At 42.9% G+C, this 25649-nt stretch overlaps 1 protein-coding gene across 1 annotated transcript in view; it reads right to left on the bottom strand.

Annotated features, from left to right (window-relative positions):
* SLC2A13 (solute carrier family 2 member 13) overlaps positions 1–25649 on the bottom strand; it is a 324413-nt gene that overhangs the window by 149578 nt on the left and 149186 nt on the right. Inside the window, exon 4 of the mRNA XM_054018969.1 lies at positions 4283–4391. Coding sequence (XP_053874944.1) covers positions 4283–4391 — 109 coding nt within the window. The remainder of the gene's footprint in view (positions 1–4282; positions 4392–25649) is intronic.

The following is a 25649-nucleotide window of genomic DNA, read 5'->3' as shown; positions in this document are numbered from 1 at the left end:
CCTGTAGCTATTATTGGGTTCTCCAAGTAAATTAGTTGTTTTTTTAAATTGGAAAATATATAGCAGAGTCCTAAACCTTTCAGCACCAAACCACTACAATACTTGTTGTTTGTATTTGTTTCTTTTTAGTTTTTTAAATATGTGTTTTTCAGAGTTCTCCTATTGTCCATTAGTCCTGGAATGCTCAACAACTCCACAAGAACTGTTTTGAAAGTTTTCAGAAGGTCTAACGAGCCTGGCCATTTTTTTCCTGCTTCCTAGTCACCAGCTCTTTCTGATTCGAAACTTTTGTTTCTTTTCCAGACACAGAAGTATCCTTTTCAGTACAGTGTGCGAACACAGATATAAGTGAGAGTGGGTATTACACTATTCCTCCAGCTTCTGCCTTCTCTAAAATATCTTGAATTCATCTTACTATCACCATTAATTTATCAGTAAATTACTGACTTTTTTTTTTTTTTAAAGTACAAGGCTTCTAGAGCTTTGTCTTCTTAAAAGGAGACACAGCTATATTGAATCTGTCATCTCACAAATGGTGGAAAGTCTCCAGCCAGAAGACTAGAACAGAGTATGCACTGCCATGAATGCTGCTACATTAAATCAACTGGTAAAAGAGTGCTCTGGCAGTTCTGAAAAGGTGAAAAGCCAGCTTAACAAGCTATGTGGAGATCTCTGCAGGGTAAGGGAAGCCCAGATCGCAGTGAGCCAGAATTGTCAGCCCCACTCCCCCACACAATAGAGGATGTTGGGGGAAGGGAACATGTCAGAGTACTGTTGTGCTATGGTGAACCTCATCTGACAAAACAGCCTCACTGGCAGGGCCAGCTCTAGGATTTTTGCCGCCCAAAGCAAAAACAATTTTCGCCGCCTCCCCCCCCCGTTCTTTAATTACCCCACCCCCGGCCCCGCCTCAACTCCGCCCCTTCCCCAAATCCCCAACCCTGCCTCCTCCCCCCAGGCTCTCAAGCCTTGGACAGAGGGGGAGCAGCGGCGCGCGAAACGGCCGCTCGGGATCTCCCCCTCCCTCCCAGGTTTGAGAGCCTGGGAGGGAGGGGGAGACTCCGAGTGGCTGCGGCTGGCGCCGCTTCTCCCCCTCCCTCCCAGGCTCTCAAGTCTGGGAGGGAGGGGGAGAAGCGGCGCGCGAAACAGCTGTTTCGCGAGCCGTGGCAGCAGCAGCGGAGGTGAGCTAGGGCGGCCGGGGCACATTTTTAGGGGCAGCATTCTGGCTCTGGCCATGCCACCCCTAAAAATGTGCCGCCCCTAAAAATGTGCCGCCCCAATCACCAGCTTGTTTTGCTGGTGCCTAGAGCTGGCCCTGCTCACTGGGGCCCATTACTAGCCAAGGCAACTTTGAGGAGCACTAAGAAATAAAACCATCTTTGCCCCTCCAGCTGACTGCCACTTGCCACAGCTGCAGATTCAGTCTAGAGTAGGTGTTTGTGAAACTAATATTAGGTCTGTTGTTATAATTCCTTTCTAACTGGAACTATTGCTAAGTCACTTAGTGGGATAGATCTCGGTTGACAAGAAGGTTTTACTCTCATTATTAACTGTTTGTGTTGTATCATCTACAGTCCCCAGGGCCGGCTCCAGGCACCAGCTGAGCAAGCTGGTGCTTGGGGTGGCAGATTGTTCGAGGCGGCATTCTGCCCAATCCTAGGGCAGCACGGCCGCTTTTCTTTTCTTTTGTTCCGCTCCGGCCGCCCTGGCAGCGGCGCGGAGAACCAGAGCACCCTGCAGGGCAGTCCTCTTCCTTCCCTTCCTGCCGACCGGAGCAGAGCCCTTGCGGCAGGAGGTGGCGTAGCGGGAGGGGCCGTGTGGCAGCGCCCCTGCTGTAGCCCTGGCCGCCCCCTTCTCTCTCTCTTCTGCCCGCTCCTTCCCCCTTCCCCCCCAGCCGCCCCGTTTTTTGGGGTTTTTTGGCTTGGGGTGGCCAAAAAGCCAGAGCCGGTCCTGACAGTCCCAATCAGGAATAAAGGCCTCATTGTGTTAGTGCTGTATGAACTTATGGTGAGAGACAATCCTTGCCCCAATGAGCATACAATCTAATTTGAGGTCGAGCATACAATCTAATTTGAGATCAAACACGAAGAGTGAGAACAGCAAATAAAAAGGCTAGAAGGAGAATGAGAACAATGAAAACAAGACCATGCAGTTACATAGATAGCTACTGCACAGACTGACAGTTGTAACAATTTTTTAAAATCCCCAATTTATTGTGAAACCAAACCATCAACAGATGGTCAATGTCCTGTATAAAGAAACTGCTTTCATGGGAAAATGTTCACCTAGCTTGCAAAATTTGTGACATGAAAAGGGAATTCAACTATACTGTTTTTTTAAGAAAATACTGGATACTGTAAATGATTATAAACTATTCTTTTATCAGCACTTTTTAATGTGTTTATTAAAGGCATCTTTCTATGCAAAGTCTATGAAGTCCAGCTATATTGTATAGTAGAAATTTCTTCCACCCACACTCTATCAAATTAGGTCAATTACAAGCTGTTTGTAAAAGCTATTGCACGTTAAGATGTATCTGCAATTTAGGATAAGCAAAGTAAGCTACTATAGATCTTATGCCATTTCAATATATTTCTGCTTAATGAAGATTTGGATCTGTTGCAAACATCAAAATCAAAAGTTTAACCATTTAACATTATATCCTGACACTGTATTCATGTGAACATTGTAAAGTATTATTATTCACTAATATATTTTATATGCCCTTTTGCTCCTTCTTACCAGAATCTTGGAAGTCATACTGCAGTTTAAAAAAAATCAAAGCGTATGCTTCATAAACTAGAAATGGATTGAACACACCACAGTCCCCTTCATAAACAAAATGGTGTAGACAATTCACCCATTAACATTCACACTTCTCGCCTTTACATTTCTAATATGCTGTCATATCCATTACCCAGTCCAGTTACACCCTCCCTCCCTATTCCGGCCTCTGTATTTCTTTGATTATAATCACCCTTCTTTCTGTAGGTCAGATCATAGGAGCATGTTCTTAGCAAGATGTGCAGACAGAACTTAAAACACTAATGAGTTAACACATATTAAGCAGAGGATACACTCCACAGTTTTATTTTCTCTTCTACAGGAGAACAAACTGCCACTCTCATTGTAATTGTGGGTCTTCCAGATGACTGCCTTCATGAATCCACACTGTAGACAATGCTCAAACCTTGGGTGTGTGAGCTCAGTCTATTTCATTTAACCTGACTGCTCAAAGCAAAGGTTTCAAGGCCGCAAGAGTATAAACTGACCCCTCAAATGAGTCTATTTCATCTAAATTATACAGCATCATGAAGAACTGCTGGCTTCTGGGACAGCGAGTCAGCCAAACCCTCTCTCTCTTACCGTATTCTGAGGTGATGACAGACAGTTTTCCACCTACACAAATAGTGAGTTACTCATTTTCGAAGCTTACGGTTGTGCCAGAAGTTGAACCTTAAAAGCAACTGCAGTACTATTAAGGCAGAAATGGACCATGATAATCATTTGTGACAATCTGTTGATGCAAAAGAGCATGAGGTTGCTCTTCAGATTTTTCATCACAGTGAGAGTATCATGCATGGGTGTATATGTTACAGTGCATATTGTTTTTCACTATGTGTTGGAGAAGGAAATGAAAGCATTAGTGAGTGCTGGAGTGTCTTATCTCCAGAACTGTAGGTGTATAGATGATGCGAAGGTGGCAAGGAATACTGGAAACTTTCCCCTTAACTTATTTTCATGCTCCCAAAGATTTGAATTGATGGGGTGTGTCCTGATGCAACTTGCCCAGTCCAACCAAATGAAGTTTTTGTTTGTGCTAATATTACACATAGATGTCTTTGAGGTGTAAATAAAGTAAAGATTCTGCAAATAGAACATTGTTAACAATTGTTCATGCTTACGCTGGAGTAGAGTCCAACCCACTCAACCAGAGAAGTATGGGGTCTGCAATAGAGAATAAAGTGCACAATAATAAAATCCAGTAAAGTATATGAGACTCTGGATATGGCATACAGCAAATCTGAGAAGAATGTTTTACACCAACATCTTTCTGACCATAACCATGATGCAAGGAAATCAACATCTAATTTTAAATAATAGTTCACCATCATTAAATTATTGATATTCAAAATATGGTATACTTGTAATGTTCCATACATATATTGTATTCAATTTAATGATTCAGAACCCCATTGATATTCAGTCTAAAAGCCAAACGTTGAAAAACCTCATGAAATGTTTTTCCAATATTTTATTAAAAGGAGGAACTGATACTTACATGACGGTGTTAATGCCTGACAGTTGTTGGAACATCTGTAGACCACAACCCACAATTAAAGCTCTTCGAGTTGGAGGGTATGTCAGCATTCTGCAGATCACAGGTCCAGCTTTAAAAATAGAAAAGTACAAAATGTGTTATTAACCCACCAGTTCAATACTTTCAGGTATTACACATTTTCCCCTCATTTTCACCAAATTCAGAATATTTTGTTCATACTTGGTCTAGTTTCCCATTTTATGCATTCTACTAAATAGGAGACTTTCATGGGGCTTAGGCCCAAAATGCAACTATTTAAAAAAAAATCCAGTTATAATCCACTAAATCCTGTTGATTACAAGAGGTTCATTTAATAAAAAGGCATATGCAAATTTAGATTCAGAACTTCCGCTGATATTAACAGAGACCATGAAACTAAATGAGTATGCTCTGCCACTGTTCGTATTCAGATTTTGCAATCAAAATGCATCTCCAACTCCCACTGACTTCATTTGTATAGTGATTGCAGGTGAGGATGCATTTAGGAACTCGCTGGGTTTCTGCTCTCCAGCAGAAGGGCCAGCAGACAGAGCACAAGTTAATTGACAAAATCTTTCCCACACGTTTCTGGCAGCCTCCATACGTGGAGATGGTAAAAGAGGAGCAAATGATATAGTCAAAGTAACTTTGTGCTCCACAAGGAGAACAGAAATATGTTTCCAAATAGAAAATGTTTCTTTCCCTGACAAGTTTAATTTTAAAGTTTAAGTGTCCTAAAAACAATGTGTCAAAGAAAGCTATAACATGAAAACAAACAAAAAGAGTGTATAATACTTGATTCCATTTGTTAACAGAATGAGTTTGTGCCTGTAGTGAATATGTTCTGATCCTAATTATATTTTACACATATACATTATATATGGTATAGCTACATACAGCACCTAATAAAAAATTAAGATAGGCATAAGAATCAAAATGGATTCAGTCAAAGGAATAATACAAGAAAAGCTAAACAAATCAGTTCTGACATCCTCAAAGATCTAAGCCTCATGGGTTTATTTCTAGATTTACCTCAACATTTCTCCTCAATATGTTGCTCTTGATTAACAATTAACATGAACTGTGGAAATCTCTTGTGAAATTAAGGGCTTTTAACTAACAAAGTAAGAAAGATTTCAATACACTGATATAAACAGTTCTGATTCAAGGATGCTGGATATTTGTAAGTAGTTTCAACAACTGAATTATGAAACAAGTTCAAAGAGAATCTCTTATTAAAAGCTGGTAAAACTTGTCTAGGGAAGAGCCACTTTCCACAACTTTAAAAATAATACGTTTTTTATTGACACCCCACTTCTTGTCATCAACTAACTACCTCTTCATCATTACAAGAAGAAGAGTCATGGTCCAGCATAGGAGAAAACAAAATTTACAGAATTAATGAGAGGACACTAAAATAGAAGGATAACTAGAGCTCAAGTCTTACTTCCCTAGATACCTTTAAATGTTTCATCAGCTAAATTCAGTAAATGTGTTTGTAATTTTTCATGTTTTTGACCTAGAGTCACAAATATGACATCCAAATTATCATTCTGCTTTATGCTGAAGATAGAAGGTTTACCACAAATCTGTGCCAGGGCAATTGCACATCTGATTAGATAGAAACAAAATTAAAGACTTTTCTTTCATAAAATTCATAGCTTTCGGCAAAAAAACCCAATAAAGTGACTGAATAAATAAAATGCATCATTAATCTCAGTATTACAGAAGCTTTGTAATCCTAAGAAAATCTAAAGAAACAAATTGACTGAGCATCTGTAAAACAGATGCTTTTAAAAAGATATTGAGTGTGATTCTTATATTATTTAAAACCACCTGGCTTTAACTGTTTTCAGTATTTTGCCATCTGTGTCTCTCATGCCAGCAAAATAAAAGGTGCTCTTGAACAGTACCAGCCAGCAATTTACTAGAATACTTTTCAGACAAGATGTACAATATTAAATAGGGAAGAGGAGATGTCCCTGGGTGGGTTTTTTTGGGGAGCCGTGGGGGGGTTGCATCTGTCTATTAACAGCACGGTCTCACTTCAGGCAAACAAGTTTGTAAGTGTTCATGTCAAGGTGTTTCAGAGCCAGATATCATTAGTAAGGGCAATACTAGTCTTCTTCTATGAGAAAAAGTCCAGACAGAGAGAAGAAACATTTAATGTTTCTGAGGAAACACTCTTCTTAATTGATGAAATGAAAGAATCCTATACCGACTTTAGATCTTCATGCAAATGTGACCTCTGTAAAATAGAATTGGCTGAACTTATTTAGCGCGATCGTCTCAGATAAGTAAATTTATGTCAGTTAAAATAATATCAATATATAAGCTTGAAATGAATTAAAATATCCATAGTAATGGACTGTAATATCCTGCCCCTAACTTATGTTAAAATGAGACTGATGGATGAAGTGAGAAATTGATGGAGAGAAAAGGATGATGGTGTCATCGGAAGTAAGGTCACTGGCTATGACATCACAGGAAATAAAAATGTACCACATATGATGTTATGACCTAAATATTTGCCCTTCCAGGGTCTGACCTACCCCCTCCTGCTCTAACCACCAACTGAAGGCTCATCTTAGCTACAGAGATTTCGGTGTTTGGCCTGGAACCCCTAAACCAATGACTGATAAATATTGCCACCCCAAAAATGATCAAGAAACACAGCTACAAGCATGAAAAATCTGCGAGAGGGAGAGAGAGAGAGAGGAGAGGTGGGATTTAAAAATATACCTCTACCCCGATATAACATGACCTGATATAACATGAATTCGGATAGAACACGGTAAAGCAGTGCTCTGGGAGGGCGGGGCTGCGCACTCCGGCGGATCAAAGCAAGTTCAATATAATGCGGTTTCACCTATAACGCGGTAAGATTTTTTTGGCTCCCAAGGACAGTTTTATATCGAGGTAGAGGTGTACATACTGTGATACAGGAGGGCCAGGGAGCAGTGGGAAGTGGTAGAAGGGAAGTATATAAACCCTAGGTTAATTAAGGCATGGTTCCCTGTAGACTAGGGAGGGTTGCTACAGGTTAATTGGAGCACCTGTAATCAATTAAGGCCCTGTTAGAAACCTAATAAAACCTCCTGCTTCAGGCAGTCAGGGAAAAGGAGGAAGGAGAGAGGATTGGAGCTTGGAGGTGTGCTGTGAGACTTGGAGGAATAGAAAACCGCAGTAAGGGAGACTCTGCTCCAGCAGGGGAGGGACATTCCCTCCCCCAGCGTTTAAGGACTGACGGTACCCCACCCAAGGGGGAAGAGGGTAAGAACCTGCAGGGGTTGAGAGAGGGCTGGGACTCAGAGTGAGGAGCAAACCCAGACCCCTCCCCCGCTTCCCTCCTTTACAATGTTCCTGGGCCGCTAGTGGGGCCCCCGGTGCCCCAAGACCAGGGGTAAGGGATGGTATTTTAGCCCCCCCCAGAAAAGCGCAGGACCCACCGTACTATATCGACCATCTTGTCACAATACAAAGAGATCTGTAAAGGAAAAATGGATGTTTGTGAAAAAGATCTCTTAGAATTTCAGTGTTCACCAAAAACATCTCAATGTTTTTTAAATTAGAAGTGGACCCTTCCCAAATTCTTTGGATCTCCCTGAGGCCCTTCTTACCTACAGAGGGAAATCAAAAGGATTTGGTATGTGGCTCAGAACCCATAAACCAATTACTTATATTTGGCATCCCCTTTAGAAGTGAAAAAGAACTGCATCGAAAATAGTGAAATTGTGGTGTAAGTTTTAGGCATAAAAATAGGAAATGGCAGAGTTAAGATACCTGTGCAACCTTAATTTAGCCCCCTTGTGGTTAGTCATTATGATAGTCTTTAATTACCTGATCATAAACTAGATGCCCAAAATGGACCTGCTCTGGAGAAGAATCAGGGTTGTGTAGTGAAGGAGACTTGTCTATAGCTCCCCTGCTTCATTTGTTGCAGAAGTTAGTAGATATTAAGTGAATAAGGCAGGGGAGAGAAAAGATGGTCTCATGATTACAGCAAGTTGAATGCTGCCCTGGAGAACTGGATTCTATACCTGTCTCTGCCAAAGAGTTTCTAAGCGATTCTAGGCAAGCACTTAAATCAGACATTTCACAGGCTGTCACTAACTGTGTTGCTCTTCCAGATGCATGACTTGAGATTCTAGGGTCCAATCTGCAGAAGTGCTGCGTTCTCAACTGTAGTTAATGGGAGATGGTCTTTTACTATTGAAAGGTTATAAAATGCTAAGTACATTGAAAAATCTGGTCTAGTTGTCTCAAATTGATCACCCAAAATTAGTGAATATTTTTGACCTTAATATCTGTGGCTCAGTTCCCCATCTGTAAAATGGAGATAATAATAGCCCCTCATCTCACATTCATTGATATTTGTGATACTCTGATCATAGAATCATAGACTTTAAGGTCAGAAGGGACCATTATGATCATCTAGTCTGACCTCCTGCACAATGCAGGCCACAGAATCTCACCAAACCCCTAATCCATGTCTGAGCTATTGAAGTCCTCAAATCGTGGTTTAAAGACTTCAAGGTGCAGAGAATCCTCCAGCAAGTGACCCTTGCCCCATGCTGCAGAGGAAGGCGAAAAAACCCCAGGGCCTCTGCCAATCTGCCCTGGAGGAAAATTCCTTCCCGACCCCAAATATGGCGATCAGCTAAACCCCGAGCATGTGGGCAAGACTCACCAGCCAGACACCCAGGAAAGAATTCTGTGTAGTAACTCAGATTCCACCCCATCTAACATCCCATCACAGGCCATTGGGCATATTTACCACAAATAGTCAAAGAACAATTAATTGCCAAAATTAGGCTATCCCATCATACCATCCCCTCCATAAACTTATCAAGCTCAGTCTTGATGCCAGATATGTCTTTTTCCCCCACTGCTCCCCTTGGAAGGCTGTTCCAGAACTTCACTCCTCTGATGGTTAGAAACCTTCATCTAATTTCAAGTCTAAACTTCCTGATGGCCAGAAACTCTGATGATGAGCACCACAGCAAAGCCCAAGCGGAAATTCATAATTTTGTCTTCAGAGCAGTGTTTGAAAGTGTGCAATAAATAAGGTATGGGGCCTCCCACTGAACAATGAGAAGAGAACAAAATAACAAGAGCACTGTCCTCCCTGTCCACTGAATGCAATCATCTAATTAATGCCTGCATCACAATGCATATGCACAAGGGGGCTGAAATAAGGAAGTACAGACACCCTTAATTCTGGCATTTCCTAACTTTGGAGTGCTTGATTTCACAACCTTAATAATGTTATTCTAATGCAGTTGTGTGTGTGTAAATTCGTAGGCTTTTCAAAGAGAAAACAGAAAAAAAATTCCACCACATGGCATCAGATTGACACCCTCATGGTTTATCAGCAGTGGTGGAAACATTAGCTTCACCACATAGACCTCTTTCACTTGAGGTAGAGGAGTGACTGACAGCAGTACCAGGTTCTCAGTCTCCATGGGACCAGCACTGGAGTGGGAGGGGGGACACACTTTGCCAATGGGTTTTGCAGCTATTTGCTGACAGCAGAGGAATGGTGAGATTCAGGAATCTTGGGTTCCTTGCCAATCTCTGGAGAGGGGTATGCTCTAGTGGTCACAGACCCTTCAACCTGTTCTTCCCAAGCTTGACCCTCTTTGCCTCATCCTTTCCCACCTATCTCTGTTCCAATCCTGTCCCTTCCCTACCCAGCTCCTCATCCCAATCCTGGTTTCCTTGCCCAGCCACTCCTAATCTCCTGTGAACTTCCCTGTCCCAGTCTCCTCCAACATCTAGTCCTCTCCACACTCCCAATCTCCCTCCCCAGGCTTTTCATCCAATCTCAGTTCTCCCTTAGGTTCCTGTACGAGTCTTTTTGCTCTGTCAGTCCATTTCCCGTACACACACCTTCAATCTTCATCAGATCTGTGTCCCCTCCCCCTCACTTTTTTCACCCACTGGTTTTCAGTCCCACTCTCCTTATCCAGCCAGTTCCAGTCTCTCTTCCACACCAAATCCCAGTCCCAGTTTCCCTCTCCCCACCACCAGTCTCTAATCTCAGTCTTCCCACATACAACATCTTTGTTCAAATCTACTCTTGCAGGTCCATCTTTTCTCACCCTCTGCATTCAATTCAGACAACTTCCTCCTCTGTGCTGCCCAGGCTTAGCATGGTGGGCATTTGGAGCACAGGAGAGACAGACTCCCTCTTTTCAGTTCTGGTGCCTGGATCTGGACCCGGACCCGGACCCGACACAGTCCCCTGCAACTCATAGTAGCCATTGTAAGAAAAGTCTTGCTCAGCCCTGGGCTGGAGCATGCCCAGTGACATGGAAGCTTCAGAGATTTTAGCTCTTCTACTCTTCTACTGAGCATGCAAACTGATTTTTCAAAGTCTTATAACTGGGCCAAATTCCAGTGGATTTTCATGGGGACAGCAAGGCATTCCTGAAACAAGAGCCATGCCTCTGGCAAATTCCCTTCTCCAAACATTGAGTCACTAGAAATTTTCAAAGAAAGGGTCACCAGATTTTTTTAGTGTGGGCAAAACTCTGTATTTTTCCCTAAGCACCTCCTGTCACATTGGGGTGTTTTCATAGAATCACAGAATATCAGGGTTGGAAGGGACCTCAGGAGATCATCTAGTCCAACCCCCTGCTCAAACCAGGACCAATCCCCAGCTAAATCAACAAAACTAATTTTGCATTAACACTTAAATTCTAAGCATTTTTTTTAATAAACATTCCTTTTTAACTTTACAGAACCTCCCTCTCTCTCTCTCTCTCTCTCTCACACACACACACACACACCTTTTTATGCTTTTAGCTGTGTTTCTTCATCATTTGCAGGGGTGATGCATCAGTCATTATCAGTCACTGGTTTAAAGGGTTTGGGCTACACAGTAAATACTACTGGTTTCCCTACCAAAGTGAGGAAGGTATTGGGGAGCTAAAAAGAGCTTGATTAGGCCCCTCTCTAATTAATCACGTGGGAAAACACATTGGGTCATTTTCAGGGCCGGCTCCAGGGTTTTGGCCGCCCCAAGCAGCCAAACAAAAAAACCCAAAACAAAACAAAAAAAGTTGCGATCGCGATCTGCGGCGGCAATTCAGCAGGAGGTCCTTCGCTCCGAGCAGGAGTGAGGGACCGTCCGCCAAATTGCTGCCAAACAGCTGGATGTGCCGCCCCGCTCCGAAGTGGCCGCCCCAAGCACCTGCTTGGTAAGCTGGTGCCTGGAGCCGGCCCTGGTCATTTTAGTTAACATTTGGATTTACTAACAAAGTAAAGTTGCTGGTTTAGGGTTGTGGGCCACATCCTGCATCTTACTGCCTTCTCTTTTTCAGTAAGGAGACCCTTGAAGAGCTGATAGGGTATTGTTCAGGGCCTCCCTTACCTCAGTATTTTTGTACCTCATGACAATTCCACTAAGCCAATCTGATTTGTTACGGTGAGTGTGTAAAGTATGGAAATTTGTAAGAATTCTCCCTGGTCACAAGAATGTAGAGGCAGAGCAGAAGGACAACAAAACATGGCTATTATTACAACCAGGGTTGGACGTCAAATAACAAATCAGAAGCTGGGAACCTGATAGTCACTTAACATCATTATTTTGGAAGACACAATTTATTTCAAGATCAAGATGAAAGTTACAACAATCTCAGTTTTCAGCCCTGGAAGCGTCCTAACAGAAAGAGAGGTATCAGGGAGCCATGGAGAAAAGGAAGTAGAGAAAGTCAAAAATATTTTCAATTTATGATTTTTCAAGTAAAAACCAAAAAGTGAAAGGTTGCTGTGTTGCCAACTCTAGCAATTTTATTTTGAGTCTCACGCTACTTGATGTTTCACTTAAAGCTCCTGGAGACACATGATTATGTGAGACTCGGCTTTAAAAAAGTAAAAATAAAAGCTTCTAGACATCATGACTGTGGAGAAAAGTTTGAAAAAGTGACCCATGCACACCCTACAGACTCAAAGATCAGAAAGAAAAAAAACCCTCCCAAATTATTCTTATTTTTAATCTCATGATTTTGAGGGGGCTTCATCATGAGTTTTGAACATTTAGAGCTGGCATACAGTGTATTTGGGTGAATTTTTGGATATTTTTCCTCTGCCTTTTTCTCATATCCTTGTAGGAAGAAAACAATCAAAAATCCACCAGCAGGCCACCTGGTGCCTGAGAACCTGGTGATCCCCAGACCACCAGCTTATTAGTATTGTCCCTGGCAAAATTTCACACTATCTGGCAACTATCATAGGAGACTGGACAATGCAAAGTTATCAGCATAATCTTCAATGGTCTCTTGCCAAGTAATCTAGGCAGCAGCTTGTAGCAACAGCTTAAAAATGGAAGCCTGCATCAACATTACTCTGCAGTTACTGAGAAGGAATATTTCCAAGGAAGCAAGGGCATGGAACAGTAAGAGAGACACCTCTCAGTTATTTAGCATAAATAATCTCAACCCGTAGAGTAGTTCCTCTGACCAAATCTTATCGTGATACCAAACCATGTCCTTTCTTCTATCTATATGGAGCAATACAGGAATTATCCTACCCAGAGACATAAGGCAAGAAGGAAAATGCTTTTCTCACTCTCTCTCTTTCCTAGCTACTGAGGATGGAAGACAGGTGTGTGTTTGTCTTTTTTTTTTTGCTCCTCCCCACATAGAGTGATTGCTATTACCCCATTCCCTATGGCAGCTTCCACACTCTCTTCTCCAGCATCATCAGCTCTGCAGTTCATGCTTTTTAACAGGTATCCAGTGTTCTGCTCCCTAGTCTTCCCTACTACACAACAGCCAGAGCAGGTGAGAACACCCGTAACTACCCACTCTGAGCTCAAAATGATTAGGGGTTTGGAACGGGTCACATATGAGGAGAGATTAAAGAGGCTAGGACTTTTCAGCTTGAAAAAGAGGAGACTAAGGAGGGATATGATAGAGATATATAAAATCATGAGTGGTGTGGAGAAAGTGAATAAGGAAAAGTTATTTACTTGTTCCCAGAATATAAGAACTAGGGGCCACCAAATGAAATTAATGGGCAGCAGGTTTAAAACAAATAAAAGGAAGTTCTTCTTCACACAGCGCACAGTCAACCTGTGGAACTCCTTGCCTGAGGAGGTTGTGAAGGCTAGGACTATATCAGGGTTTAAAAGAGAACTAGATAAATTCATGGAGGTTAAGTCCATTAATGGCTATTAACCAGGATGGTCCCTAGCCTCTGTTTGTCAGAGGGCAGAGATGGATGGCAGGGAAGAGATCACTTGATCATTACCTGTTAGGTTCACTCCCTCTGGGGCACCTGGCATTGGCCACTGTCAGTAGACAGGATACTGGGCTGGATGGACATTTGGTCTGACCTAGTATGGCCATTTTTATGTTCTTATGTTGTTCAACACGAGGCATAGATGTTCAACCAGAACTTATTGTGCACTGCTGTAGTTTCCAAAGTACATGTGTTAGGGATAAGAAATAGCCAGCACTGTTGCCACACAATAGGTAAGAGAGGAATAAAATTAGAGGATCCCCAGCCCACACCTTGCCTCACAATAGAACAAGTAGGACCCAGCAAGGAACATCAATATGCCAGAGGCTTCAGCCCATGTGAGGCCCTGCTCCAGCAGGAGGAGCTCCAAGGGAAACCTTAGCACCTTCAAGCTTCTTGCTCATTAGTCAGGAGCAGCAGCAGGAGGCTGCCCTATCAGATTCCGTGTCACTGGACAGTCAGACATGTTGATTGGTTGGGTGCAATGACATCTTCCTGCTCCTCTAATCTACATCCGTCAGCATCAAAGCCTCATTCCCCCTGCCCACGTTGGTCCTCTCCACCCACCCCCAGAGTCTGCCCCCTCTCCCTCAATTGTCCACCACTCTCCCCTCCCACTTTTATCCTTCACACTCATCCCTCCCTATCATTCCCCTCATCCCCACCTTTACCCCACGGTGCCCTCCCCTGTAAAGAAAAATCACTCATGTTAAAACTTAAAACATGGAAGTACCAAGATGTGATACAAGCCTTGTGCCTATCACCTCCCTGACAACTTTGGTTTTTTTTCCTTCACCCCTTTTCTCTGGGCAGAGGAGTTAGATGGGCCCGTGGTGCCCATGTTCCACCAATATTTAGGAACTTGGGCTCAGCTCCACCAGTGTTTGGGCTTACTGCGCTTTGGGGAATCCCACACTTCAAGGGGACACGGGGTCCAGGCAGAGCCATATCATCCATAGGATGGACTGTGGCAACCGCCCATGTTTTGGGCTTCCCCGTGCTCCAGGGGGATGCAGGGTCCAGGGCAGCCTGGGGGGCTAGTGGGAGGCCTGGTGCCGGCAGCAGCGAGTGACCCACCCCCAGCCCACCCCGCCGGCTCCCGGCATCACTCCAGGGAGGGGGCAGAAGCCGGAAAGAGGCAGGGTGGGGGTGGGGGCTTGGGGAAGGGGTGAAATGGGGGTGGGGAGGAGGCAGAGCAAGGGCGGGCTAGGGACGGATTGCTCACTGCTGCCAGCTCTAGGCCCCCTGCTAACCCCCAGGCTACCCTAGACGCCTTGTCCCCCTGAAGCACGGGGCACCCCAAAGCACGGGGCAGTTGCCCTGGTCCGTCCTATGGACGGGACGGCTCGGCTTGGACCCATTCTGGGCATCACCAAAAATTATACAAACCTGGTGCCCATGGGACTATCTTCTAAGCAGGGACTTTGCACACTTGGCATAACTATATTTAAATAACAGTAAATACACAACTGGTATATTTACTGAGTTGGCGGATAACATTACATTGCCCAGCTCAGAACTATTTTCTTCTAGGGGAATAGATTGTGAAGATGCAATTGGTCACGTATGGAACAAAAATGTGGGGAAGTTGGCAGAACTCCAGAAACAAAAACCTGGGAAGGCTAGTAGATCTCCAGTAGCAAACAGATTTTTCTATTTTAATAGCGAGACGGGTTGGACTCCGGGGAATCCTGAAAACAAAGACACTTTATTTTGTCAGTAAAGAAAAAAAAAATCTATCCTTTGATAACATATTATTTGAGAGGAAACTTTGTTGATGGAAAATCTAAAGCCACTGAGCACATTCACAAAGAAGGGGGCAGATGCATCTCTTAAGAATGCTTTTAAGTAGGACAAGAAGTAGAATCAAATAGGGAAACAAGATGGGGCAGAAATAAAGAGAAGAATATTTTGTCCTCATATGACACATTCTTTCTGGAAAGTACAAACTACTGTAATAAAAGCCTTCAAAACCTCAGAAATAATGATGAAACACACAGTGCACAGACAAAAGTGACAATTAAAATGATACCACAGGGAGCTCAGAGAAGTTGCTGCTATGAGTGTGAAAAGGCAATGAACTGGATAGGTGAAAGCAGAGGCTTCAGTTTGTGATGCTAGCTTGTCAGCTCCTTCAGAGACAAACACCATAATATGGTAACTCTGTGAAATTTAATTTTTAAAACTACTGATAAACAACATATAAACTATCAGGGGGGTAGCCGTGTTAGTCTGAATCTGTAAAAAGGAACAGAGGGTCCTGTGGCACCTTTAAGACTAACAGAACATATAAACTATATGTATATATAACGCCAACAGACCCCGGTCGTCGGGATCGAACCTGAGACCTCGGGAGCTTAGTGCATGAGCCTCTATCGCATAAGCTAAAAGCCAACTAGCTGTTAGCTAAGGCTGTAGAGCAAACTCATTATATCTCTCTCTTCTAAGTGGTCTCTGTGCCACTAGATGGGACAGAACACCACACCCACAAGGTGTGTGGGTTACATGTGCACTTTCTACTTTCCTTATGGCCTCGCTAAATATCTTTTGATGAGGGAAAGAGAGTTATAAAAAGGACTAATTTAGTGTAAGTGGAAAAGCTTATAATGTGATTGAAAAGAGATGATATTGAAGTACACCACATACTATTTGTTATTATGTTGGAATTAAAAAATGTTTCTACATCTGGACTTAAATATAGGAATTTGGGGAAAATCCCAAACAGATCAAGTTTCATAATAGAGAAATGTTTTTGAATGACATTTGAGATATTTCATATATACACTTCTATAATATGCTGTGCCCTGGTTCAGTGCAGGAATGGCTCTGGGGACATGTGTATTAGTACTAGGAAGTTGAGTATGTGTCAAAGTCCCTCCCAACCCCAATTAGCAATCTGCTCTCAAGGGACCCTTTCAGTCTGTTTCTGCACTTAGTTTCTTACATTAGGCATCGTACTTCATTTTCTGAACAATATATATTTTAAACTTCTCATACTTTCCTTTGAATTTTACTGCAGAAATGGGTTCCCAGTACTGTTTTCAATTAATTTATTTTTGCCTGATGCTTTTCCAGCTGATGAAATGAAAGATGGATGCATACTCTTCGGACATAAGGATATGTTCCTCATTTCCAAATAGCTGTTCCCTCTTCCTGGTTACTTTAAATCACTACCCAGATTGCTTACCAATCTTTATTAATGATAAACCTAGTTTCCCTGAAAAGAATTAAAATGGATGGAAATATTCCCAAACAAAAAAACCCATAAGCAGTAAAATATTTAAACTGATCAAGTAGCCTAGAGCTCAGTGGAAGTCTGTATGGGATATGATTTGTTCTTCATTCTTCGTTTGCTTCAGTGATGATACATTTAGTTTAAACTGGCTCGTACAAAGTCTGGTTTGTCATCCATTGAATTATATGAGAGATTTCTATCAATTTTTTTCTCTCACTTTGTGTAAATCCATTCTGAAAAATGAAATACCATTAGCAGAGAGACACTTTTATTAAAAATGGAACAGACATAACATTACATTAAGTTAAAATTGAGGGTCATATTCAAGCATGGTAAAAAGTAACTGTTTAAGTCAATGCAATTACAACATAGCTGACTGATTCCAAAATTAACGTACACACCAGGAAAGGGAAATTCAAAGTTAAATGTACTGTCTGCCTCAGTGCTTAACATCTGGTTTTCTAACACCAAACCAAGTCAACAATGGATTTACTAATGACACCCAGTATCACTAACTGCATGAGCCTCCAATGGGGTCAAAACTCAAGACCTTCACTGCTAAGACTTAAGCACATTCTTAAGTCCATCTTTATTAAGCAAAGCTCTTAAGTACGTATTTAATAATTGTAAGTACCACTGAAGTCAGCAGGACGCAAATACAAACTTAAGAACTTTGCTGAACTGGGGCCCAAGAGCATAACCTCTATAGACTGAGCTAAAGTAGCATCTCCTCTAGCTGGCAGCTATAGCAGGCTCAGGTCTTCTTATGTGCACCACCAACGACGGGAGGACAAAGTCCCAACATTCTCATAATGTAGGATACAGCAAATCAAAACATTGACTTATTTTATTAAGTGCTGCAGTTAACTGAAACAAAGGAATACATTATGAAATAAATTTGAACCTTGAACTGCCAAGAAATAAATGATCGGACCATTTGGGCATTGGTCCTGAGATCTTTTAGTAACCCTTAAGAGAAACTGAAGAATGTGAGCAGAAGCTGAATTCAACAAATGCTTTAATAAAGTATATAGTCTTCACTGCCTTGAAACATATATACTTTTTAGCATCTGTGCAAAGTGTTTTACTCTAATTTTGCACAACTGTTAAGGACTACACAATGTGCAAGGTTGTGGATAATCCATAACATCTCTCTCTCTCCATGCATTAATTTTATAATGCCATCAATAACAGCAACCAACTTTGTCTGGCAATTTATAGATTGTTTTTTATAAATCCTTATCCCACAACATCTGTTTGGTTTTCAAGGTTTATGGGGAGACTGTCATTGTATTGACATTTACAGGAGTTTCTTGTTTGGTCCCTTTTTTAGAACTACTTAAATCTTGGCAGTAATTCTTTGTTCCTGACGTATGGACAATTGTTTGTACACACTCAGACTAAAGATCTTTTCTTCAGCTGATCAAAGGGACATAGTGTGGGTTTTGGCTTAATTAAATCCTTTCCTTAATCAGTAATTTCAGTAACTGACAGACAGAAATCATTTATCTTCTGCGATGATTTAAGTGTTACTGAAGGCTAATGGATAAGATAGAATTTACAAATATAGCATAGAGTTGCATAGGTTAGTGAGGCAGAAAATCAGCAGAATCATCAAGGAGGAAGGGCACCAACTGAAAATGCAAATACTAGCTACATAACAGACACACTAAGATCTCTTGTACTGCCCAGTATATTTAATTTGGAAGCTGGTTAGTTTGTATTGAGTGGAAACATCTCTAATGATTTTCAGCATAATGAAGACAAAATGCAATTGCCTGAATATCACATTTATGTAATAACAGAAAACACGTATCACTAATCATGTCCCACCTTAATCAAATTTCTTTGCATTTAAAAAAATGTTATTCTGTACAGACTGGCTGGAGTTCCCTATAAAGCTGTGGAAGATCCAACAAAGCATAAGACCTTGGGTTTTTTTAAGTTTAAAAACCAAAATCACTCTGTACTTTATTTTTACCTAGCTGTTCCCAGTAGTACTTTGTTGCAAACAAGTGATGCAACCCAAGATCCTGCTCTCAGTACACTGAAGGATATACACCTCTACCCCGATATAACGCTGTCCTCGGGAGCCAAAAAATCTTACCGCGTTATAGGTGAAACTGCGTTATATCGAACTTGCTTTGATCCACCGGAGCGCGCAGCCCTGCCCCCCCGGAGCGCTGCTTTACCGCGTTATATCCGAATTCATGTTATATCGGGTCGCGTTATATTAGGGTAGAGGTGTACATTCAAAGTTGAGAAATACAAGATAGTCATGAGTGGTAGAAGGTGATCCCATTGTTTGCATAATGCGACATACCATTAAACTTCCAAGTCACACAGTATGTTGCACAGTCGATGGCAACGTAAGGGGTGGGACAGTTTCGCACAAAGGACAGAGCATATTATGGGCTAGAATGGCCTATAATTAGGAAAAGTAAGAAAGGAAGGATGGCCTTGTGGTTAAGGCCCCCCCAAATGCTAGCACCCTAGGCGACCACCTAAGTCGCCTAATGGATTGCACGGACCCTGGATGCAGTATACATACAAAAAACGACAGCAGTTAGGCCATGGGTGTGCCAACACCACTGCCTATCATGATGACCAATATTGTCCAATTGTTTCCTTGTACTCCTCGCATTTGTCTGCCTGTGGTCTCTTGTTTTAGACTATAAGTTCTGTAGGGAAGGGAGTCTTTATTCTGTGTTTGTACAGTGCCAAGCACAGTGGGGTCCATGCCTAGAGCTCCTAGACACTTTGGGAATAAAAATATTTAATAATAATAAAATGTGTTTAAGAATATGATGATTGGCCTTGGGCTCCATTGGCACTCCCATAATTTTAAATGCATATATTTTCACTCCAGTATCGTAAAGGAATTAAGCCATTCCAAATCATCTCCAAACAGTTAAGCAAATGGAAGCTTTTCAGATTTCTGAAGAGATAAAAGCTCAATTTTAATAGAGAGATCTCATCAAGGAAAGCAACAACATGATAATACTATTGATACAGAATGTTATTTCCTACAATACTAGCAGTAAGTTGCATCAACAGATGATTGCTTTTTCTTGGTTCAAAAAAAATAAAGAGGAGTGTCAGGAACAATTTATTTATAGAAGTGGACAGAAGCAAACATAGGCCAATCTGATAGTACAGCAAGCAGTGCAGTTCTGACCCACAAGTACAGTTTGCCATACTATAGGAAAAGTGAAGTGTTTCAAGAGGCTAATATAAATTTCAATGCAACTACCATGTGTTCAGATGATATCCTTTGTACAGCATGTAAGAATATTTCTTTGGTATACAAATATGCCCCAGGCACAGGGAAGGCAAGTATGCAGTTTTGGCTCAGAAAGTTCTATTTTAAAAGCAGAGTACAAATTTCAGTCTGTTTCACCTATGGGAGTGATTTGCTTCGGGATCACAATTTCATTCTGTCTAGGAAAACCATGATATATTACCACTCCTGAAACACAATTTATCACTGAATAAAATCCAATAAAATTCTCCTACACAAAAGCAAAGCAATGCAACACTAAAGCCACCGCACATCAGAATTTGCAGGAGGCAGTTTTAGTTTTATGTATTTTCATGCAAGTGGTCTTCTAATCAACAAAACATTAAGGCTTTTATTCAGTTAAAAATTATGTTATGCTTTCAGTACATGTTGAGGATTATCCTATTTACCAGATGTGCTTTGTTTCACAGATGGTAATCAAGACGTGTGGTGGCGATCCATTGCCAAAGGGGCACGCCAGCTCCCACCCTACCCTGCTGAGAACTCCAGTCTTCTGTTGTGAACAAAGGCAGAAGTCCAAGTGTCACTCTCCAACTCTTCAAAGCCACTTCCTCCCTCAGAACCATGGGGGCTCTATCCCCGGCCACAATCTCTGGGTTTCTTCTTTCCCAAAACAGTAGTAGTCCGTTAGCGGTTAGAAAAAGAGAGTGCAAAAACCTCTATTCTGTTTAAATTTTCAGAGAGGAGTTTCAGGGGTTCTTGCCCTGTCTACCCACCAAGACTGAAAGGGGTGATACTTCACAGTGACATATCCTGGTCCCTAATGGATAGACCAAGTAAAACCATATGAACTGTGTAAAGACAGATGGTGAAAATGGAATCCTTCCTGCCAACCCATAAGTAAGGGCTGGGGCACCTACACAGCTGCACTGTGGTTGCTATTACCAGATATATATAGATATAGAAAGATCTATATATATGTGTGTGTGTGTGTCTCTCGCTGACACAGACAGACAAACAGACAGAGCTGTAGGACAGTTGATCCACGTGGAATGTACCACCTAATCACACCACTTCAATATCACAGGGCTGTTTAAATTCCAGCCGGCACTCAGAAACACAGAGCAACAAAGTAATTCTATGCTGTGGAAGAAACAGAAATTAAAATACAAGAGAAAACCTTCTATATTACTCTTTGGGGCTATTTTTTCAGGATCAAACTTTAAGATCATGACTTCAATAAAGACAGGTTTCAGAGTAGCAGCCGTGTTAGTCTGTATCCGCAAAAAGAACAGGAGAACTTGTGGCACCTTAGAGACTAACAAATGTATTAGAGCATAAGCTTTCGTGGACTACAGCCCACTTCTTCGGATGCATAACATATGCATAACATATGCATCTGAAGAAGTGGGCTGTAGTCCACGAAAGCTTATGCTCTAATAAATTTGTTAGCATTGGTCCCCACTAACCCCCCACTTCGGACTAAGGTACGCAAATTCAGCTACGTTAATAACGTAGCTGAATTCAAAGTACCTTAGTCAGAACTTACTGCGGGTCCAGACGCGGCAGGGAGGCTCCCCCTGTCGATGCCGCGTACTCCTCTCGCCGAGTACCGGCGTCGACGGAGAGCACTTCCGGGATCGATCCGGGATTGATTTATCGCGTCTAAACCAGACACGATAAATCGATCCCAGAACATTGATTGCCTGCCGCCGGACCCTCCGGTAAGTGTAGACGTACCGTAAGTCTCTAAGGTGCCACAAGTACTCCTGTTCTTTTTGACTTCAATAAACTCAGCTAAATCCTTTTCCTGGTGATAAGTTATTATAGTTTATATTGCCGTAGTGCCTAGGAGCCCTAGTGATTGATCAGGATCCTACTGTGGTAAGTGCTGTGCAAACGCAGAACAAAAGGAGTCCCTGTCCCAAAGAATTCACTATTTAAAACAGGAGATAACAGATGAATACAGGCTGTTGGGGGAGTACAAGGAGTCAGCATGATAGGCAGTGGTCTCAGCACACCAGCTGCCTAACCATTATCAAGGTTTTTTGTAGGCAAGAGGATAAAGAGTTTTAAGGATGACATGAGGTAGTTTTCAGTCGCAGATGATTACAGGGAGTAACCCCCAAGCATGAGAAGCAGCATAGGATAAGCCAGGGGTGGGCAAACTTTTTGGCCCAGGGATCTGTTTTAGCCACATAGAGCTTGAGCTGACAGTTAGACAAGCTGTAATTTTAGTTTGGACAGAAGGAGACAGTAGGAGACAGTCTGGAGTAGAGGTAGATCTGAGAGTCATCAGCATAGAGATGGTAGCTGAATTTGTGTTTGTGGATGAGATTACCAAAGATATGGTGTAGATGGAGATGAGAAGGGGACCAAGGATACAGCCCTGTGGAACCCCCACAGAAAGTTGGAGGGGGATGAGGAGGATCCTTTGAAAAAGAAACTGAAGGAGCAATTAGAGAGGTAGGAGGAGAACCAGGGAAGACCAGGGAGGACAAGGTTTTTTAAAAAAAGAGCAGGAGTAGCAGTGTTGCAGGCAGCTGACAGGCCCAGGAGGATGAGGATGGAGTATTGGTTCTGAGCTTTAGCTAGGAAGAAGTCATTAAAAAGACTTTGCCAAGAGCAGTTTCAGTGGCATGTAAGGAGCAGAAGCTGGAGTGGAGAGGGCTTAGGATGAAAATGGAGCAGAGGAACTCCAGACAGTGTATTCAGGGAGGTTAGATTAAACAAAAGGGAGGTGGGGCAGTAGTTGAAGAGGCAAGTAGGGTCAAGGGTGGTGCTTTTTAAGTTGGAAGAAATTAGAGCATTCTTGTATCATGAGTGGAAAGAGCCAGAGGAGAGTGAAGTTAAGGAGAAAAGTAAGGAGGATGAGAGTGGGCACAAGGGAGATCAGAAGATGGGATGAGTCCCTGGGACAAGGGGAGGAGTTACAGGAGGAGAGCAGAACAGCAACTTCTATGTCCGTGATAGGGAAGAAGAAGGCCAGAGTTGTAAGAAATCAGCAAGATCCTCTGCGGAGAGAAAAGTGAAGGCAGGGGGAGAGGAGGATTTGAGTAGTGAGTACAAGTTGTGAAAATGTGGCTGGGATTGAAGACGTGGGATTCAATTAAGTTGGAGAAGTAGAATTGTTTAGCCAGGAATATGGCAGAACTGAAGGAGGAGATAAAGAATCTGTAATGGAAGAAGTCAGCCTGGTCACGGGATTTCCACCAGAATTGCTCCATAGCGCAAGAGCAGAAGACGCCAATGTTGGGGCTAGGGTTTGGCAGGGGAGACCTTGTGATTGGAGAGAAGGACAACGTCAAGGGTGGAGGAGACTGAAGCATGGAGAGAGCCAACAACCATAACAATGGAAGAATGGGAAGAGAAGGCAGGGAGCAGAGGGCTGAGAACAGATGAGAAGTTATCAATGCTGATGGATTGGATGTCATGGAAAGGCAGAGCGACAGGGTGTGCGCGTGATGCTGAAAGAGGCTGAGATGATAGGAGGGGGTAACTCAGCAATGAGAGAGAAAGAGAGTGCAGTGCTGGGTTAAGACCAACTCAACCAAACAGCTCTGTTGGCGAATGGGAGAACTGAACCAGGGCAGCGGGTCAAATGAAGAGGTGAGGGCAGCTAAGGGGTCCAAGGGATTACATGGAAACTGAAGTCACTGATTCAATGAGAGATTTGATGCAAAGAAGAGGGAGAGCCAGGAGACAAAATCAGAGAGGAAGGTTGATGGGGAGGAGTTGGGTGGACACCAGAGGACAGCAACAAGGAGGAGAGAAAAGAAGAGTAGGATGCAGTGCTGTTCAAGAGAGGAGAAAGAGTGGGAAGGGAAAGGAACAGGATAAAACTCCAACACACTCACTACAGTTGGATCAAAGATGGGGACTGTAAGAGAAGGAGAAGCCTCCATAAGAGAAGGAAGCTGCATATGGAGCATCAGATGAAGTGATCTAGGTCACTGTGAGAGCGAGATACAAACAAGTCATGGATGACTGATCTTTTTAGAGATGGAATGGGCATTTTAGAGACCGCAGAAGGGAGGATAAAAGGAAGGAGGGATGGGAGAGAGGTTAGGTTTTGTGGTACAAGAAGGGCGGTGGTGGTAGGGATGGCTGTGGGACATTGGGATGGGTATGGGCAGAGGGCCAGGGTTGGGGCAAATGTTACCAGAGATGAGGAGGCAGTGGCAAAAGGAATGTGTGGATGTAGGATCTGGATTTGTGCTTTGCTACTTCGGAAAATTAACTCAGTCTTAAATAAATTAAGAAATCTGTACTACACAAATGGAAAACCTATTGTATCTGTTCAAAACCAAGCCCTTGCCCAGGGCTTCAGAGCAATCTGTATGGGCACTGTACAAAATTAAATATGAAACCAGCTGATAAGTTCTTCATAGCAGTACACTGCACTGGCATGATAGTGCTGGCTGGCCAATGGGCTGCTAAAGTGAAGATATTCACTTCCACCCATATCCCCTGCTTTTCACAGACTAAGGCCAGAGGGACCATTATGATCATCAGAACTCTAAATAGCTGTCATGGCTGTGCGGTTACCATGTGCTATCAGCTACAGAGGTTAGTTATGGTTAAGGCTGCGAGTCTGGTTGTGGAAGTTACGGATTCCGTGACTTTCCGAGACCTCCGTGATTTCCACAGCTGAGCAGCCAGTACCACTGACCCCAGGGCCAGTTTCACCAGCTACTACTCAGGCAGTCCCAGGCAGCTGGCCCCGGGGACCCCGCAAGCAGCAGCCGGTGCGGCTGGCCCCGGAGACCGCCCAAGCAGCAGCCGGTGCGGCTGGCCCCGGAGACCGCCCAAGCAGCAGCCAGTGCGGCTGGCCCTTGGACCCACCAAGCAGCAGCCAGTGCAGCTGGCCCCAGGGACCACCCAAGCAGCAGTCCTGGGGACTGCCGGAGAAGCAGAGGTCCTGGGGACAGCCCGAGCAGGGGTCCCAGGGACTGCCGGAGAAGCAGTGGTCCCCCCCCCCCCCAGAGCAGCAGCGCCTTAGGAGCAGCTACAATTTAGTCAGGGGTATTTATAGTAAGTCATGGACTCGTCAGGGGATGTAAATTTTTGTTTATTGTCCGTGACCTGTCCATGACTTTTGCTAAAAATGCATGACTAAATCTTACCCTTAGTTATGGTTGGAGTGGACCCTACAAAACGGCAAGCTATTTTCTTTGATAAGCATGTCTCCCGGTGTACAGTAGGGACTTTTCATAATGTTTTGACAACTTTCCATAGGTGGCCTGTAACCCGCTATGAAAATACAATTGTGGCAGTGAGCTATGTCTGAAGAACCTGCAGACCCCAAAAGTATGGGTACAATCTCACATTCATCAATGAAAGAAAGCAATGGCTCCATCTAAATGTTATCAGGTTTCAAGGACAGGCAAACCTGAAAATGTCAGTGAGAACGCTTCATACGATTATTAATTATAACAGATCAGTTGATGGTGTACTGGGTCAGGAAACAATGAAAGTTATTTTTCAAGTATCATATATAAGAGCCCCCTGCTACCTAATATGTCTTTATGAAGTCATTGGGAAGATAGTTTCAGGTCAGTCAATATTAGTATTATTGTCCGACTATGCCTGCTGTCAGCTTCCCCTAATTTACTAAATGAGCT

Source organism: Malaclemys terrapin, chromosome 1 (genome assembly GCF_027887155.1).
Source record: "Malaclemys terrapin pileata isolate rMalTer1 chromosome 1, rMalTer1.hap1, whole genome shotgun sequence".
Classification (NCBI taxonomy): domain Eukaryota; kingdom Metazoa; phylum Chordata; order Testudines; family Emydidae; genus Malaclemys; species Malaclemys terrapin.
This window is presented reverse-complemented; position numbering and strand designations above follow the sequence as displayed.